Source organism: Meleagris gallopavo, chromosome Z (assembly GCF_905368555.1).
Source record: "Meleagris gallopavo chromosome Z, MGAL_WU_HG_1.1, whole genome shotgun sequence".
Taxonomy (NCBI): Eukaryota; Metazoa; Chordata; class Aves; order Galliformes; family Phasianidae; genus Meleagris; species Meleagris gallopavo.
This window is the reverse complement of record NC_139435.1, coordinates 60569225-60588145: the sequence shown is the minus strand read 5'-3', so window position 1 is coordinate 60588145 and position 18921 is coordinate 60569225. Positions and strand designations below refer to the sequence as shown.

The following is an 18921-nucleotide window of genomic DNA, read 5'->3' as shown; positions in this document are numbered from 1 at the left end:
ATGACTCTGGGATGTTACGAAAATGGAGGAGCACAGGCGAGTTTTCCTAAGAAGTCCTAGTGCTGCATCTTTGCACTAGTACATTTCTGCAGTTTCTTTTGTTGCTTTTTTTTGTTTGCTTGTTTGTTTGTTTGTTGTTGTTTTCCTTTTTTTTTTTTTTTTTTTGAGGCGTGCAGGATTTCTCTTGGGTTTTGAGGGTGTTTTTTTCAATGTGATCCTAATTTTTCTGTTAGTTTGACTGCTTTGTTTAATTCTTATCAAATTATGTGGCTCCTTATTGATTTCACTTACTAACTTGGAGTGGAGATATTTTTCTTTTGAATTATCAATTCAAAATTGTTACCCTGCACATTTTCCTTACATTGGAAAACTTAAAGATTAGTGATGAATACTTCTTCATGGTGAAGAGCAGCATAAAACTTTCAGTTTGGGTGATGATTCTACTCTTATTTTTTGATATTGTTCTGACTGACATAAAGCAAACATTTTTTGAGGTTTTAGTAGCTTTAGAATCAGAAGTGCATTCCAAGACTGCCCTTGATACAACTACAGGAGGGGTTTTTGGGATTCAAATAGTCCTATAACTCTCTTCAGCACTGTATTAAAGGAGTTCTGTGAATTAAATCCAAAGGCTTCTAAAGCCCTTGTATTTGCCACTTAGTATTCCAGTCCAAGAAATCTATTGGACATGACAATGTCCAATTAGCAAATTAGCTAAAAGTAAGCAGGGAAGTCTTGTGTAGGAAAATTCCTGCTTATCTTACTCATTTATGAATGAAGCTATCAGTCTCATTAAAAAGAAATGTCTGCTTCAAGTGATGGTTTCAACTGTAACCCCTAATTTATCTTAATAAAATTAGGAAAACTTGACTCCCTTGAATTTAATAGGATCTGTCCTGGGAACATAATGAAAGCAAAAGGTAAAGAAAAGTTGTCCTTTAGCCTAAACAATTATCTTTGGGAGAATTTGAAATTTTTAGACATTCTTTATTTTATGATCTAGAAATTTAAGAAAAGAAAATATTGAAATTATCTCTGCAGTTCTCTGAAATGACAAGGCAAAACCTAAAAATTTTCTAGTTACTATTCATGTTTGCAATTTGAATTTTCATGTGACAACTCAGGAAGGATTTCATAGAAATAGTTTCTCATGGTGATCCATAACAGATATCAATGGTGTGCTAACCAGTAAATACTGGCATACACATGAGATGAATAAAATTAGACTGCTAGATCAAAAATCTAAGTAAATATTTTTCTATGAGTAGATTATCAATTGAAAACTATAGTTTCAATGTAATCTAAACCTAAAAAATCAGTAACCTGAAATCTCATCTCATAAGTGCCGGTTAGTTTCTTCTGGAAAAAATATTTGCAGACTGGAGAGAATTTTTTCCAACTTTCATCTTGACAATCATTTTTCTTGAAGAACAGAAGGAAATACAAAGGCAAATTTCCCATTTTTATCATTATTTGACACACATTGTATGTATACCTGGCAGAAAGAGAATGAAATTATTCATCAAAGAAGCCCTCCCTCAGTCCTCTTGTGGATGTTCATCTTCTTCACGTCGACTAGAGAATTCTCTTTCCCAGATAATCCTTAATTGTCACTCAAGAAAGTGTTCTTTTTTTTTTTTGCCAGTGCAGATTATATTAGAATTGTTCTGTGAACATCTACACCATCTTCAGAAGAAAAAATTTAGGAGGCCTCACCCCGAATAAAACTTTTGTCACAAAGTCGGTTGTTCTCTTCAGGGAGGTAGAGATTATGTATTCAAATGTCTTTAAGCAAAAAGAATTCAAAATCATTATTTCAAGGTAAGTGCTCCAATCGAGTTAGGAAGGTATGATATCACTTTGTCCTGACAGTTCTGTAACTCATCTTCTTTGTTTTTATGATGGCCTAGAATAATTTTTTATGTCAGAAAAGATAAGTTTTAAACCAGACTTTGTTGTTTTATTCTTTCTGTTTGATGACCAGATTCACACACACTTTTTACTTTGACTCTTAATAGTGAGGACTGCATTCTTTCATTATGTATTAAAACATAATTAAAGGCTATTCAGATTCAAATGAGTGATTATTCATTAGGTAATCTGGCCAGTTTATCTTTAGCCAGTAGTCTGCCTTGTGACAAATCAAGACATAAAGATTAATAAAAGTTGAGTGAAAGAAAAATATAACATTTTAAGGGATATTCAGATGTGAAGATCTTTATTTCTTATTCAGTGAACAAGACTGTTCAAACTGTGAATGGAAAATTGCTCTTTAAGTAATTAATTTATTTTGGGAAAGGCATTCAGTCCTTTTGTTTTATCACCAGCCAAACTGCTTCTTAACAGCAAGACAGAAGCTTCTGTTCTAATGGTTAGACATACGACTTCTTTGCATCTTAATTCTACTATTAGGGAAACTTATGAGAAGAATACCAACCGAGTTGACTCAGATGTTATTTACCTATCTTATTCATTAACAGGGAACAAAATTTTCTTGACTTCTCATATTTTCCTCAATTTTATATGGAGTATGTTTATTCTACTGCTAAGGTACTCAAAATTTTACACTATTTTAGATTTTGACTGGATATTCAAGATTTAAAAATATTCTAGTAGGGAATCAGTTGTGGTTTAAAGGTCATCCTTTGTTTCTCAGTCTGGGATCCATGCAGACTGTCCCACTGCCAAGTAGGATCTTCTTTTTTTTTTTTTTTTTGGTCTTCTGTTCTATAATTTTACATTGAATCCATCTTGTCTAGTATTTTTTCACTGTTCGCAGTTATTTTCTTTGTGTTTAAACTATTTACATTTAACTAAAAGTTACATACATAGGTCACTCCAAAAGTAGTGCTTCATATTTATTTCCATGGAAACAACAATAGATACTAAAAGCACAATAATACCATTTGATAGAGCACATTCTCTACTACACTATTTTTGAACATAGTCACCATTAGCTATGCATTGTTGCTAGCAATGAACGAGAGTCTGCATGCTGTCCTCATAAAAATCTGCACCAGCGAAAGTAGTCCACTGTTTCATAGCTGATGGCATTGTTGCTGGGAAGATGTCACCCATATAGTCCATCTTTTATCAGCCAAATCACAGAAGGTGCCTTTGGTGGATATGGTAGGACAATCCAGATAAGACTGGCAGTGTGCTCCAAGGTCTTCAAATGCATATGGTGTTCTTTCTGTTCCTGTGTGAGCATTCATGGGATCCATCTGCCACAAAACTTGCAGTATTCCAGCATTGCCACCACTGTTTCATTGAAGCCTATATCCACCTCTCCACATACTTGCCCAGTCATAATCTGCCAATTATAGGTGAGCTTTTCAAGATACTCTTCATCTTGTGCTGTGACAGCTGTGCTGTCACCACTGCTGAAACACAAACCCACCAACTCACCATGCTCACATCCACTGTTTGATCTCTATAAACATTCAGCAAGTGTCGATGAATGTCAGTGGGTGCTGTTTTTTCCACAAGGAGGATGACATGCCTTTGCTTTAAGACACACTTCCATATCAGACACCATTTTGTTAGGCTGCCCCTCTGCTGCCATCTGTCACACAGCAACAATATATAATGAAATACTGTTGGGAGGGTTCAGCCTCTATTGCCGTACCTCTGATGTTGTAGGCCAACAGAATAAAATAGGAGGCATTACTTTCAGAGGAGCCTTCATATATTTGATTATTTATCATGAAGTTTGGGAGGAGACTTTTTCTTCTATCATGAGAGTCAATTTCATGTACTCCAGATAGTTTTTTTTCTGTGGCAGTTGTGTTTTCAAGTGTGTGCATAGGATTTTGTTATAGTTTAACCTGGCAGGCATCTCAGTACCACACAGCCTCTCTCTTGCTTACCCTGAATGGGAAGGGGAAAGAACCAGAATGGTACAAGTGCAAGAACTTCTGAGTTGAGATAAGGACAGTTTACTGTGCTAAGCCGAAGCTGCAAGCAAGTCAAAACAAGGCATTAATTTGCTACTTCCCATCAGCAGGCAGGTGTTGAGACACTTCCCCACAAGCAGGACTCAACATGTGTAATATTTCTTGGGAAGACAAACAGCATCACTTCACATTTCCCCCCTTCCCTCTTCTTTACCTCAGCTTTTATTGCTGATCACGGTACCACATGATGTAGAATATCCCTTCTGTCTCCTCCCAGCTCCTTATGCATCCCCAGCCCTCGCACTGGCAAGGAAGCACAAGGAGCTGAAACATTCTTTGCTCTGTGCAGCACTACTCTGTGACAACTGAAACATCCTTGTGTGATCAACAGTTTTCATCAAAAATCTAAAACGTGGTGCCATACAATCCTCTTAGAAGAAAATTAACTCTGTCCAAGCTAAAACAGATGACAAATTTATGGTTTGATACTAGTTAGTGTTGTCTGGGATCAAACAATTTTAAATGTTCTTATGACACTGTAGCAGAAATAGGGAAACCCGACTGTTCGAGTTCGGGTCATAAAATATCTGACTTTGTCATGAAGTCACTTCTGCAGTGGTTTTGCCTGTTCTCTCATGCTTATGTTTACTTTTAACTGTGTTTGTCACTCGATATCAAAAGTAGTAATTAGTAATAATTGTATTATGTATTATTTGTACTACTGTAATTTATTTTAAAAAATAAAATGACCAATGGCTAGCGCTAAGTGGTTTACCATAGATTTCTCCATAGATTTTAAGACCAAAAGATACCATTGTAACATCATCTGTCTTCCTGATTATCCTGGGCCATGCTATTTTACTTAAGTTAGCCTTGCAGTAAATACATTACTTTACATCTAGCTAGGGTTTTGCTTCTGTAAATATGTTCGGTCTTCAGCCAGAAATCCCAGAATATGGAGGATGGATGGCTTTCTCTGATCACTACCTCTGATCCTGTATTTGAACATCCTCTTTGTAACAAATTTGCCTTGTTTTTTTCCTGTAACAGAAAATCTGCTTGTAATACTGCACCAATTCACTCTCTCAAACAATAATATCCATGCTGTACTAACAAATAATATCTAACAGGTATGTGTCAAAGAATAATAGCCTCTATTTGCTGTTAATATTTAAAAATACTGAATAGATTTATGGTATTTCTTCTCTAAGTTTCCCAGGAAGAAGGAGCAGAAGGAGCATCTTCATTCTGGATGGTTTACCACAAAGAGGAGTTACTTGTAATGTTATAGATTTTGCCATGACTGTGCACCACAAATGTAAAGAAAAGAGGCTTTTGACTATTTTTGAATAGGCAAAAAGTAGCAAATACAGCTTAGGGAATTCTTCCCTTCCAAGCAATATTTCTGAGCAGTGCTGCTGACAGTTTGAAAGTATGTATGTATTCAGCTATAAATATCAAATATTTTGGAGGACTTGTGCTATGTCTGATTTCATTTTGATTTATTAAAAGTCACTTCTTGTTTATCAGCACTGGAAGAGGTTACTGTAATGTAGTAATTTGCCAAAAGAGTACAGTGTGTACTATGAAGGGAAGTTAAACCAGTTTTCTATCCAAGTCAGTCTTAGCTAGATGAAACTTCCAATGAAGATTGAGTGTTTCTATTATAAAAGTAGAAGAACTGGATATTAAACCTTTCATTTATCCCTGTCATTGTGAGCAATCACTGCTCAGAAGGATGCACTCCTTGTTATCTTTTAAGGACAAAAATATTATTAGATATTGTGGTCACTGTGCTTTAAAATATTATTCCCAAGACAGATCTTTGTAAGGGTAGTAAATATTTTAGTACTTTTTTTTTTTTTCTACTTTTTCTTTTTTTTTTTAATTTTTTTTACTTTTGTGGAACACTGTGGGGAGAAAGCAAGTCATGATATCTGTTGTACATGCTACTGATCTAGGCGATTCAGTACTTACATGTAGCACTGATGTATTTTAAAATGTCCAAAAATTTTAGCAAGGATTTTAAAGAGAGTTGCACAGAAGTTATGGTTCTTCAGTTAATCTTTCATTTATCCAAAGGCTGAAGAAAGCTGTCTACTTTTGTGATATGAACTGCAATCAGCTTAAAAATAATTGACAAATTAATCCCTTCACAGAGCTGCAATTGTAAAGGTGTTAGATTTAGCTTGGCTTGTCTGATTGCCCTGTCTAATCAAGAAAAAAGGTGCTATCTTTGATGTTTAAGATTTAGAAGGGACATCCCTGACCTAACAAGCTAGTATATTTTAATTATCGATCCCCTCATTTCTGCCCACAAAAGCCTTTGTTCATTGATAGCCTCATATCAAAAGACAAATAAACACTTCTACCTGGGAGGTACATGAAGACAAGCAGTAATTTGAACCTTTGGAAAAATTAACCTGTATTACCAATTTACATACCTACAATATAAAACAGCTTACGTTCTTTTCTTCTTGTTATTAACTCTTAATTATCATTGCAGTCATGTTGAAAGCCACCATACAGTGGAATTTAATTTCAGGGCTAATCATGGACTTTCTGCACAGCATGTATGAAAGTATCAAAAATGTACTATAAATTAATTGAAAAGTGGAATCAATTTCCATTTTCCAAAGCCAAGAAAAATTTCAAACCTGTGTCTGCTTGACTAACATTGAAGTAGTGTGCTTCTGTACCAAAATTCTCCCTTTAAGATAGAGTTGAGCTGTTCTTCATGTAGGCTTGTTATGTTGTTGTTGTTGTTTTTGTCTAAAAGAGCATCAAATTCTGAATGTTTTCATACATGAAGCCAACTGTATCAGTAGACAGTCCAATTCTGCAAGTCGTTCCAGGAGTCCAGTTTGATTATTTATTTAGCTTGTATACCATTGCCCTTTTTGTTTACTTTTGCACATCATGGATTCTTTTCTTCAATTGCAGGTGAATGAAGCCACAGTGGAGCAGCTGGTGCAGCAGTATCCACATATAACCTTCAGCACTGTTCTACAGGATTGCAAGCGGACATTGGAACGAGCTTATCAAATGGGCTGGACTCCCAATATGTCTACTGCCTCTTAATGTCATGCACCGACATGACAGTTCCACTCTGCTGCTTTCAATAGATCTAACGGTGACTGCAGAGGTTCACAGCCTTTCATTGTGATATGTATAATGAATGCAATATAATTGTGAGTTTACAGAGGTTATAGGAGAATGGAAAAAGCTGTATACTGACTTTGATGTACTGTACAACTAAGTACTGGTATTGAGACAGAATTTTAGAAATGCGTTGTATTTCTTTGTGTGCATAAAAGAAATGACATTCTTGAAGTGGATTCCTACTAGTTCTATCGATAGTTTGAGTTATAAAAGATACAAAGCTTGTTTTTTTTTTGTGTTTACTCTACTTTGCCTTGGTTATGTGTGTTTCCTTTGATTTGTAGATGGTAACTCAGTGCTAGCACCAGTATAGCTGATCAGCAGATGCCTGTGCTGAAACTGGGAGCTACACTCCATGCTGATTATTTACTAAAGCTACCCTAGGAGTTTTAAGATGCACAGTGTATAAGAAAATCTACAAAGAGCTGGGATTGTCTCACAGACTTTTGGGGAATTATACAAGTCATTAATAAATGATTATAATGACTAAATATGCATCTAATGGACAATCATATAATCACTGAGTCCTAGAATTGTTTGGGTTGGAAAGGACCTTAAAGATCATCTTGTTCCAATCCCCCTTCCACAAATAGGTTGCTCAAACCCCTTCTAATGTGGCCTTGAACACCTACAGCTTGTGGTTAACCTGTCCCAGTGTCTCATCACCTGCTAAGAAAAGGATTTCTTCCTAATGTCTAATATAAATCTATTCTCTTTCATTTTAAAATCGTTCTTCTCTGTCCTATCATTACTTTTGTCCTTGATATAAAGAGTACCTGATAAAGAGTCCCTTCCCATCTTTCCCATCAGTCCCCTTTAAGTACTGGAAGGCAGTAACGTGTCCCCAGAGCATTCTCTTCTGCAGGCTGAATAACTTTAACTCTCTCAATCTTTATCACTTCACAGAAATCGTATCTTCTTTTATTTTGTTTGTTTAAAGTAGTTTTTTAGGAGATCTTCTACAGATTTCAAAATCTTTTCACACTGCAGATTTTGCAGGAAGTGAGTTAACAGTGGTTGAACTCATACTGATAACCAGTTCCCTCCTCATAATCAGTCAAGCAGGAAGTGAATACACCAACAATCAGAAGTAAATTAAAAGACGGTGTTTAAATATCTGATTGAAAAAAAATTGTTCTGTTTCTTTTTTTTTGTAAGTGGACTCGTTTCTTCTGACTACGATGTTATGTTGCTAAACTGGGCAATTCAAGTAAATGGTTAGAATACAATAAGGGGATTTTTCTCAATTCATCTGTGGTTATTATTTTACAACAGATGTTACAATGCAAGGAATGCTAACCTCTAGTAGACATTTTGAATATGAGGCCTATTGTCGTAGGTATTATGTGGTGGGATCACTTGCTTTGTAATACAGTGTATAAAAAAACACCAAGAGTACGTACATTGAAAGATTAATTTTCTGTGTGTCACATTGCATTCTAAGGAGTTAATTTTGACATGGGGATAGTAAAAATATAGATATTGCAGTTTCAATTTGAAGTTGCATTAAGTTTTAGAGTATTACTGTTTGGCTAAGAATATTTTTAGGTGTATAACACTGGATATTTGTTTTTTAGGGGTAACAGCATTTTAATCCAAAGTATGAAATGCTTAAGCTTCAGCTGAAGAGTTAGCATTATTGTCAAAATGTTTTGCTAATCCAGAAAGTCTGATGTAGTGTAACCTAGAGAGCTTATTTAGTATAGCTGCATAACTCTGTAAAACTGTAAGTTGATTTCCGTGGCTTAGTTTTTTACCAGAGACACATCAGCTCACAGTAATTCTGGTGAAGCTGTTGAATGTTTTCTTCTTAGACTTCTCAAAATGGGGATGAACTAATTTCTTTTAAAAAATCTATAATAAAGTTTTTGCTTTAAATATGGTAAATACATGTGAACATGTGTAATGCTGGGCTTTCTATTTACTCAAAAATGGCAACAAATATTTTCAAAATAAAGCCAATGAATTATATTGCAGATATAGTACTGAATCTTAGTCATTTTCTTTTCATGACTTTTTATGACTGCATTAAAACTATTCACACAATTTGTAAGTTTCTATTTTTCCGTGAAACTTTTGATCTTTCAATGGGTTGCAATAAAAGAAAGAATAAAAATCTGATGTCTTTCATCTGTGCTGCTATTGTACTTAGACTCTACCAAAAGAAAAGAATGAAATTTCAGTCTTGAATATGTAGAACTTATCTGGAGGTCCTGAGCAAACTGATCTAAGCTGGCCCTGCTGTGACAGTGTTTGAACAGCTGAGATCCAGAAATATTTTTCAGGCTAAAATACTCTGTAATTAACAAAGTTTTTTTTGTATATTTAACAGATGTAGTAAGTCATCTCTTGTCACTTCTGCTATTAAGTCACTTCCACTTGCATTTGACTGCTATTCATTTCTCTCTTATTTTTCTAAACCAATCAGTCCAAGGTAGCATCTTTGCTGCCCCACCCCTCCTCACTTCACCAAGAATAGAGAACTCAATCACTTTTTGATTGCTTTGCCCAACATAGCTTCTGACCACCGTGTCTCCTGCCAGTCCTTCTCTGTTTGAAAACAGCTGGTTTAGAGGGATGCTTCCCTGGTAAGTTCTCTTACCAGCTGTATTAGGAAGCTATCTTCTATACACTATAGGAACCTAGGCTGCTTCCCCTATTGAATTCTATTTCCAGCATATATCTAGTTCCCTACCAATCCTCCTTCCTTGCCTAACACCTCTGAACTGCTTATAGCCTTCCATTGCAGTACTCCAGTCATGAGAGCTCCCAGAATGTTTCAGTGATGACAACTGAGTCACAGTTTTCCTGCTGCACAATGCCTTCCAGCTCCGCCTGTTTTTTGCCTGTGCTGCACATGCATTTGTGTAGGTGCATTTCAGCTGGGCTATTGGTCTCACCAACCTTGTCATTGTTCTTCCAGACTAGTCTCTAGCAAGCCTCGTCTTATCCATTTTCCCTTTCAAACCTAGTTTAAAGCCCTGTCAGTGAGCTCAGCCAACTCCTAGCCTAGAATCCTTTTCCCCTTTTAAGACAGGTGGACCCCATCTGTTGCCAGCAGGCCTGGTGTTGAGTAAACCACCACGATTAAAAAATAAAAATTAAAACATCTCTGATGACACCAGCCTCTTACCCATGTGTTGATCAAGTGAGTTTTCCTATTCCTTTCAATAGTTGCTACTGAAAAGGGTTGAGGAAAACACCACCTGTGTTCCTTCTCCTTCAATTTACCACTCCAGTGTTCTTCAGGCCTTTCTGATAGCCCTGGGGCTTCTCCTCACAACTTCATTGCTGCCAACCTGAACTACCACAAGTGGAGAATAATCAGAAGGTCATACCAGACCAGGGGACTTTCTAGTAATGTCCCTGACCTAGGCCCCAGAGTCAGCAGGCATCCCTGTGGATTGGGTCCAGTCAGCATATCAGGCCCTCTGTTCCCCCTCTGAAGGGAATTGCCTCTGACTTTTCCCAATATGGACCTTCCCTGGGAAATTATAGCACGATTATCAGTAAGAAAACCTTGTGCGCAAGCAGCCTCTTAGTATAACAATTTATTTTCAATCATTCACTCTTCTAAATAATTCTCATTCAACACCAGTCAGATCATTTACTTGGTGGTGACTCTAACCACTTCTCACCATTCCAGAGGTGATGTGATGAAACATCCTTACGCAATTTGTCCCTGCATGAAAAATGGCCACAAGGATATTTTGCATAGAGTGTCAAATTCACTGAACCCAGGCTCCCAGATGAGTAGAAGTTTAACAAATTACTGAGTCCAAACAGGGATATCCTCCCTATGAGCATGTGCCCTGTATAGTACAAGGCAGCTTCTAGTCCGGTTTGAACAAAAAGTCAAAAATACCAAAAGTAAGGAAAAACTGAGTCTAACATATCCATAGAGGGCTAGTAGGAGTTATTTTCAGCATTCTCAGCACTATTGCCCATTGCTATTTCTACTGACTGCATAACATTGCGTGGACCCTGTATCCCAATTGGGCTCACTGACAGAAAATATTTCTTCCCATTTTGGTCCAGTAGAAGAGTTTGAGCAATCTTTGCACATTTCCTAGAGCTACTAGACTTACTGATCTGTGTAGCTGTGTCTTCAAGAAACAGTTGACGTTATGAATTCATATGGCGGCATCCATATATGATGCTGTTATGTAAGCTTATAATAAATGTAGACATTTGCAAACATGCTTCTTTTTTTTATTTCATTTGCTACAGAAGTCTGATGACCCTTAAAATGACAGTTAATCCTGATGATGAAAAGTAGCATTGTCTGTACATTTGCTTTCTTTACACACAAAAATACATCTGAAATACTTTGATGTGAGAGTATTGTTTTTGATCTCAGAACTACAGGAGATGATACAAGTTGTTTACAATAGAGTCTCCCTGTTTTTGAAAATAATTTGGATAAGGATTGGAAAGTTCAGTAATTATCTTCCTCTCGTTTTTGCTTTTGCTTTTGTTTTTTTCTTTTCCCCTGTTTTTCTGGATGCATTGATCACAATGTTTTTATCTTTAATTGAGAAGTATAAGAATCAGAGTATAATTTGGTTTTCAGATTGGAGGATGACAATTGGAAAGAATTCATGTTTGTCCAAGTCTTGGATCAAGTTTGCAAGCCAGAAAAATAGGGGAAAAAAAATCCCAAGCCTCTCCTTTAAAGTTGGCAATTAAACCTGTGTTATTTGAATGTTGTAGTCTTTTCTCAGTCTTACTTGAAACATTGTAGACAGCTCCACTTGTAAAAAATATCTGTAATTCTGATGGGGAAAAGTCTACGTTTAAATGTAGGAGTCTATCAAAATTAAGCTAAGGATTTACTGGTAAATATTTGCCTAAGCTCCCAAATCCCTGTAATCTCTTCTGCTTCAGCTGTTCTTGAGCTACTGTACTTCTCTCTGCTTCCAGTCAGTCTCACTCTGGCACATAGCATTGAGCTGACAAGTGGGTGTATGCAAAGCAAAACACTGAGCTTTACAGACAGCTCCTTATTGATTAGAAAACTGCACGGGTTGTTTTATTTATTTACTTATTTATCTATTTATTTATTTTTTGTTTGTTTTGAGAGACAGAATTGAAGAAATAATTTGTTGCTGGGCATCAATTCCAAACCAAATGAAAATACTCAAATTTCATGTCATAAAAGGAGAAAGTTAAGAACATTGAGTGGAAAAGAAAAAAACGTTTTATATCTATAAAGTACATAGGTTGCTTTGAAAGTAAGTCCTGCTACTTACTTCCATGGAAACTACAACAACTGCAAAGAGCACAGTAAGACTAATCAACCGAGCAAATTCTCAGCTACAAAACACTGTTTTTCAACATAATCACCACCATTAGCTCATTCTTGCAGATGAGCTGACTAAGATACTCTTCAGTTTGTCGTGTCAGAGTTGTGCATGGTCATTCGGAACATGGCTTATCTTTCACATTGCTGTCCCCACTGCTGAAACACACCACCCACTAAGTCACTGAACTCATGTCCACTGTTTGGTCTCCATAAACATTCAGCAAGTATTGATGAATGTCAGTGGGTGCCATTTTTTCTACAAGGAGAAGTTCAGTGCCACAACTTTGCTTTAGATGCACTTCCATATCAGACACCACTTAAACTGCCCATCTGCTGCTATCTGTCACAAAGCAACAAAATGTAGTGGAATATTAGTGGAAGGGTTTAGCTTCATGCCACTAATATCAGCTTCTGATATTGTGGGCCAACAGAATCAAATGGGAGGCATTACTTTCAGAGTATCCCTTCTATTTCATATATCTAATGCTTCCAGGGTTAATTGAAGCAAGAATTAAAAATACGTATGCATTGTATTATTGTATGTATGTTTTATATGTATTGTTTCATAACTACAGTTCAAAATTATTAGATAGTGAGAAAAAAATCTGAAATTTCACTTCATTTCTATAGTCTACTCTATAGACAATTAATTTTGGTCAAACTGACTGCCTCCACTAAAAATCTTCAATTGAAGTAAAGGGATCAATTATCTCAAGGTGAGGACTTACACATTTGACAGATAGCCACACTACACTCAAAGACTTCACATGAAAATTGTTGTTCCTGTGCTGTTCTTTGCTTCTACTTGCTCAGGAATTTAAACATAACATCCTACTTTTGAGCACTTCTGTTTTCCTTGATCCACTCCTGCAGGATGAAAAGGACACCAAAAGGCAAAGTGTCTGAGGAAGCAGAGCATTCCTGTGGAGTGGATATTACCAAATAGCTAAATAGGAAAAATCCTGCATGTCATATTGCAGTGTGAAATATCTCAACCTAACTTCTCATACAAGTGAAATGGGCAGTTAATACTTTCAGCAGAGAAAGGAGAATGGGAAATGGGACTGATATTAAAGTTAGGTACAAGAACTCACTGATTATTCATTAATGAATGCTTACATCAAGCTTACCTGTCCTGCTTTGTATGGACTGCTCATTAATCTTTCGGTATATCTTTACATCTTTTGTTTAATTCAGAATACTAAATGATTTGAGATTCCTTATCTCCTTATGCTTTGTTCTGTGCATGTATTGTCCATAGTTGCAATAATTTAGATTAACGAAGTTGGTGAAGAATAGTTGAATAGCTCAGCTATTCCTCTGGCTCTTTATCTATATTAGGCTTAGATTAACACAAATAAATAGGCAAAGTCCAACCACTGCCACTGTGGTTGCTTAGCTGGAGAAGTTTTCACTTATGCAGTAATGCAGCACTAAAATAAGGCTCTCTGAAAGAGTTGCATTTTCCACAGTTGTTAAGAAACTTTGGCCAAGATTTTTATTTATTTATCTAGCTTTGTTTTGTTTTGTTTTGAAGTTTTCCTACTGGGATTATATATCAAACTAATTTCTGGGGGGAATAAAATCAACAGTAAGAGTAAATGGAACTGTTTATACCTTGGTATTTAGGCAGATATCTCAATATGTAGCTCATGAGAAGAGTTTGTGTAAAAATAAATTTCAGAAGTATAGAATGAAAAATGTCGCAATCAGAGCTATTGGGCATTTTTAGCTGTTATGAAGATATAAAGGTTTCTGGACAGAACGTTTCATAATCACATGCCCTCACCATATACCCAATGTATCCTACGGCAACAGGGTAGGGTTTTCTGTTGCTATCTTTCTGTTTGTTTAAATAACAACTACTAGAGAAAGCTGCAAAAAATCAGTACTACTGCCTTCCAGTGAAAACTCCTAACTTGTTCTAAGTTCTTCGTTCTGGCTCCCCATTAAATCAATGTTCACATCCCAGGAAATAAAGGATCATCTACGGTCACCAATGGCTTTACAACAGTAAAACTTATTTAGCAAGACATGATGTTTCAAACAAATCGAACTAAAATGTTCTCTGATCTCAGGAGGGGGTGTTATTCTCTAACAGAGGCAGTAAAGTCATATTTAAATACCATAAAAAATACTTCATATCCTTATTTCCCTGAAGACAGATGAGAACAAAATGTAGTGAATGTTAATCACCTGCCTTGATGCTTTAAAAGATGCATCCAATACTGAGGTGATGCATAAGATAAAGAACAGAAAGGAAATATGTCTTTAAGAGAGACTAACTACAAGTAGGGAGCAAATGCGCAGGGAAATCTTTGGAAGCAACTAAAGAGGTTGCTGCTAAAGAAGATTTACTTTTTAATGACTCTGCAGAAGTATGAAAATAATTGCAAAGTCCAAATGCCATCATGATCTTCCTGACAGAAGAACAAGGGAAGGGTTTGTTCATTGCAAGCTTTCAAGTTTAACTCTTCTTTTTCTTGGAAGGAAGGAAGGAAGGAAGGAAGGAAGGAAGGAAGGAAGGAAGGAAGGAAGGAAGGAAGGAAGGAAGGAAGGGGAAAGAGAGAAGGGGAAAGGGAGAAAGGGAGAAAGGGGAAGGGGAAGGGGAAGGGGAGGGGAAGGGGAAGGGAAAGGGAAAGGAAAGGAAAGGGAAAGGAAAGGGAAAGGGAAAGGGAAAGGGAAAGGGAAAGGAAGGGAAAAGGGAAAGGGGAAGGGAAAGGGGAAGAGGAAGGGAAAGGGGAAGGGCAAGGAGAAGGGGAAAGGGAACGGGAAGCGGAAGGGGAAGGGGAAGGGGAAGGGAAGTGGAAGGGGAAGGGGAAGGGAAGACCAGTACTCAGTAATGAAAAGAAGATTAATGCAGCCTCCTTGTAAAAATAGAGGTTGAGACAGCCTAGAGAAGTTGTGAGGCATTCAGGCCAGTTTGAGTGTAAAACAGGTCTGAAAATCAAAGGATGTAGTTTCTGTCTTCAGGCTTCTCTTGGTAACAGTAGCAGTGCCAGGAGCACTCTAGCAGGCACCTGCATGCTTTTGACACACCAATGCCAACACTCTCCTAATCTAATATGGTGTTAGAGATACCCAGTGATCAGCCCCTTAGGCTCCCGCAGTGCAGACGCTGCTTTCTGAAGGCAAGGAAGTTTAATGGCACAAGTGTGAATTCTGTCTATCAGCCTCAGCACCAGAGAATTTTCCTGGTAAAATCCTATTTACCATATAGATGTAACCTTTGCAGCCCATCTGTTATTTGTGTATCACTGTTGTTTATTAGGAAGCTGCTCACAAGTCCTGAGTCATGACCTCAGTCTGGATAGCACTGTCCTAGGAGCATCAGCCTGGGTCTCAAGTGCCTCACTACAGTGCAGCAGCCCTTTCCCAGCCACCCAGCAGAGAAGAAGCAGAGTAGATCCTTCACCTTGCTGGGCTCTGCTGCATCAGGGCCTGCTACACTTTTGACATGTGGGCAATTGCAGACCACCTTCCAGTAGTGCATATGTAACTGCAGTGTGGGCTGAAGGCAGCAAAGGTACTGTGGCAGGCTGAAGTGAAGACTATGGCAATGAGGAGGTGGTATCAAAAAGGAGGATTCCTGGATTGTTACAGAAAAATTACTGGTAAATTGAAGCCTATAACTTTATCCAGGGAGCTTGATTCCAAATGGAGCTTTTCTGCTCTATAGCAGAAGTTTTCAACAATTTCAGAATACAGAGATAGTACTATTTAGAAAAAATTCCTGGCAGAAATGACATTAAGTTTGATCTCTGTACTTACATCCTGCAATAAATGACCTGAAGTATTTTACTAGCTGCTAACTTAAAGAGCTAACTTAAATGACCTGATGGCCATTCTGTTTGCATACAAAACATTTCCTCCATATTCTCCTGTCTGTGGTTTCAGAAATAGTTAACAGCAGCAACAATATTTGCTTTGCACTATTCACAGATAGGAGAAAAATGCTTTTATGGATCAGTGTAATGCAGTCATTGGTTTATGGTTACAAAGTCCTCCAGAGACTGTCACAAATTCCCAGATGGCCCTGAGCACTAGATATTGCAATTGCATCTCTGGGCTAATGACAAGGGCATGTAGGATCAGGCAGCTTCCCATTTAGCCAGGCAATTCTGGTGACTTCACCTCTATGAAGGCCAGAGAACAACTCCTGGATGCATAATAAATTAGGCTCAATAAATTTGCCTATGAAAAGTTTGCTTCTGAAAAATAAAGAAGTTGTCTAAATCACACATGCTTGAAAACCTCTTCAGTAGAGGAAGGGCTGGACATACACAGGAAACTGTTAAATACTGAAATTATTCCCAGTCCTCAGAAACTTTTTTCTTTTTTCCTTTTCTGCCCTTCATAGTTTTGTGAGTGAAAGCATACATAATTTTTTAAATGAATTTGTTGATATTTTTGAAAAGTGGAGAGAAGTATTATATCTGAATCCATTATAAAACAAACAGAGCCATCTAACGTTCTTTTCTATTCTACAGTTCAGTATACCGTGACATAAGGATAATATTTGGTTCTTGGCAGAAGCAAAGATGTCGTGTTTGCCAGGATGACAGAATCTATCCAAGAAAGTGAAAGGATGAAATTAAAGGAAGAGAATATCTCCATAACGAAAATCAGTCTACTTGTTCGTTTCCAGTCTGGGAAGTTGCCCTGCATACCCAGGGGAGAAGAAAGGTGTACTTCTGTAAGACTAACATGAACTGGAAAACCCGAAAATCCTTGGGATAGTTAATGACTATTAATGGTAACTAAGCGTGGCGGGAGTGTAACAGACATGAATCACATATTACTGCCAGTGTTAAGGAATTTAAAAGCCTCTATAGGAATTATGCGAATGAATTCCCCTTGGCTTTTTGGAAAGTTAATGAAAGAAGTCCACATACTGTTACAGTAAGAACCATAGGAGTTTATCTCTTGCTTTTTCTCTACATAATAGAAGTCTAAATGAATAAAAGCAGAAGTAAAGCCTTTTTACAGCATGTACTGTCTGATGATGTTTAATTTAGGAATAGTTTCCCTTTCCTTGCCAAAAGCACAATGAATTTTACCAAAATAAGTATAAAATAAGTCATATGTAAATCTTGCTTCTTTTTAGGATGCCTGCAAAACAGTGGGTCTAACTTGCCAACAACTACATTGGCAAGACAGTTTTTCAATTCCTTCATTTGCCTACAATCACCCATAAAGTATTTTTTTTAACCACAGCCTTTATTGTTTAAGTCTGAGTTAACTGACTTCCTGGAAAAGTTATTGCTACTCAGTTAATATTTTCTTATCAGTTACCCATTACCTCATACAAGGAACATGTCATTGTTATTACATTAATCTATGTAAGTGTTGCATACGTTATAAAACATGATATTATAATGAGGCTTATAATCTTTGTTCCATTTGCAGGTGTTTTCTTGTTGAACCTTACCCTTTGCCCGGAAAATACTTAGTGTTAAGTACTAAGTTTGCAGCATTAGCACTTGTAATTACTTTAGTATTAATGCTGATACTCAGAAATGTTTAATCTTTGTACATGAAATCAAAAGTTATTGAGAACCACCAAAATTTCCATAAAAAAGTAAAGCTGCTACCCTTCTGAATGTGAGCTCTTTTAAATAAAAATGTCATTTGACATATTTACTGCACTGTGGTATTGTCTATAATTTCCAAGTAAGTGAAATGCAGAAGCTAACAGTTGGGATCTCTAGCCATCTTTGTGTTTGGGTCAATCAATAGGACTTTAAGGAATGGTTGAATGCTAACCTCTTGCCATCCTTCAAACTAGAGATATCTCAAATTTGTGCCTCTTTAATCATATTTGCAGTTCTAATACACACATCAGCTTGGAACCTATTTCCTTACTCTCTAGGGTGGAATCTGTTCCTCTAAGAATACACTCCAAGCTGAGGATGTAGAAGATGACAAAGACTGTTAGAAATTCACAAACATAAAGGTATCTACTATTCAGTCTAACTTTACTTATATCATTCTCCTCATACCCTGAGGAGCTGGAAGAAAGAACATAAAAATGACAAGGGAAAGAAGTACAGCTAAGCAAGTGAAGTTTTTGAAATCCATAAAAAACTACTGGAGAGAATAAACAATACTTTCTCACTGAGAAACAAAATTTTTGTAAAATGCTTGGTGCTGGAAAAGACAACAAGACCTTCCTGGGATCACACAGCAGTTGAGAAGAGAGGCAGTACTATTTATTAACAAGTTTCCAATGAGGCTTAGCAGTAGCTTAAACAAGAGAAAACATTTAGAAACTACTTGCACTCCTAAATTAAAGATATATCTGGTAGCATTGCAAGACACAGTAATAGAGAATGTACGAAATATAAATTATATTTGAGCTTTTAAATCTTCAGACATAGGATGTACACTGTTAACCAGAAAGCTATTTAAAGCACTATCTATTTAAGCAACTGATTGATTGTATTTTGCTCTATCATGTGTTCTTGACACTATAGCAATATCAATACTTCTACCTCTAACAATTCTAACAAGAGACCTTCTAATTTGACTCTTTTTTTATATTTTAAGTGGCTATAG

General features: G+C 36.8%; 1 protein-coding gene across 1 annotated transcript in view; it reads left to right on the top strand.

Moving 5' to 3' along the window:
• FBXL17 (F-box and leucine rich repeat protein 17) overlaps nucleotides 1–9179 on the top strand; it is a 278017-nt gene extending 268838 nt beyond the window's left edge. Inside the window, exon 9 of the mRNA XM_085214418.1 lies at nucleotides 6840–9179. Within this exon, the coding sequence (XP_085070544.1) occupies nucleotides 6840–6977 (138 nt within the window). The 3' untranslated portion in view covers nucleotides 6978–9179. The remainder of the gene's footprint in view (nucleotides 1–6839) is intronic.
• Nucleotides 9180–18921: the final 9742 nt, after the last annotated feature.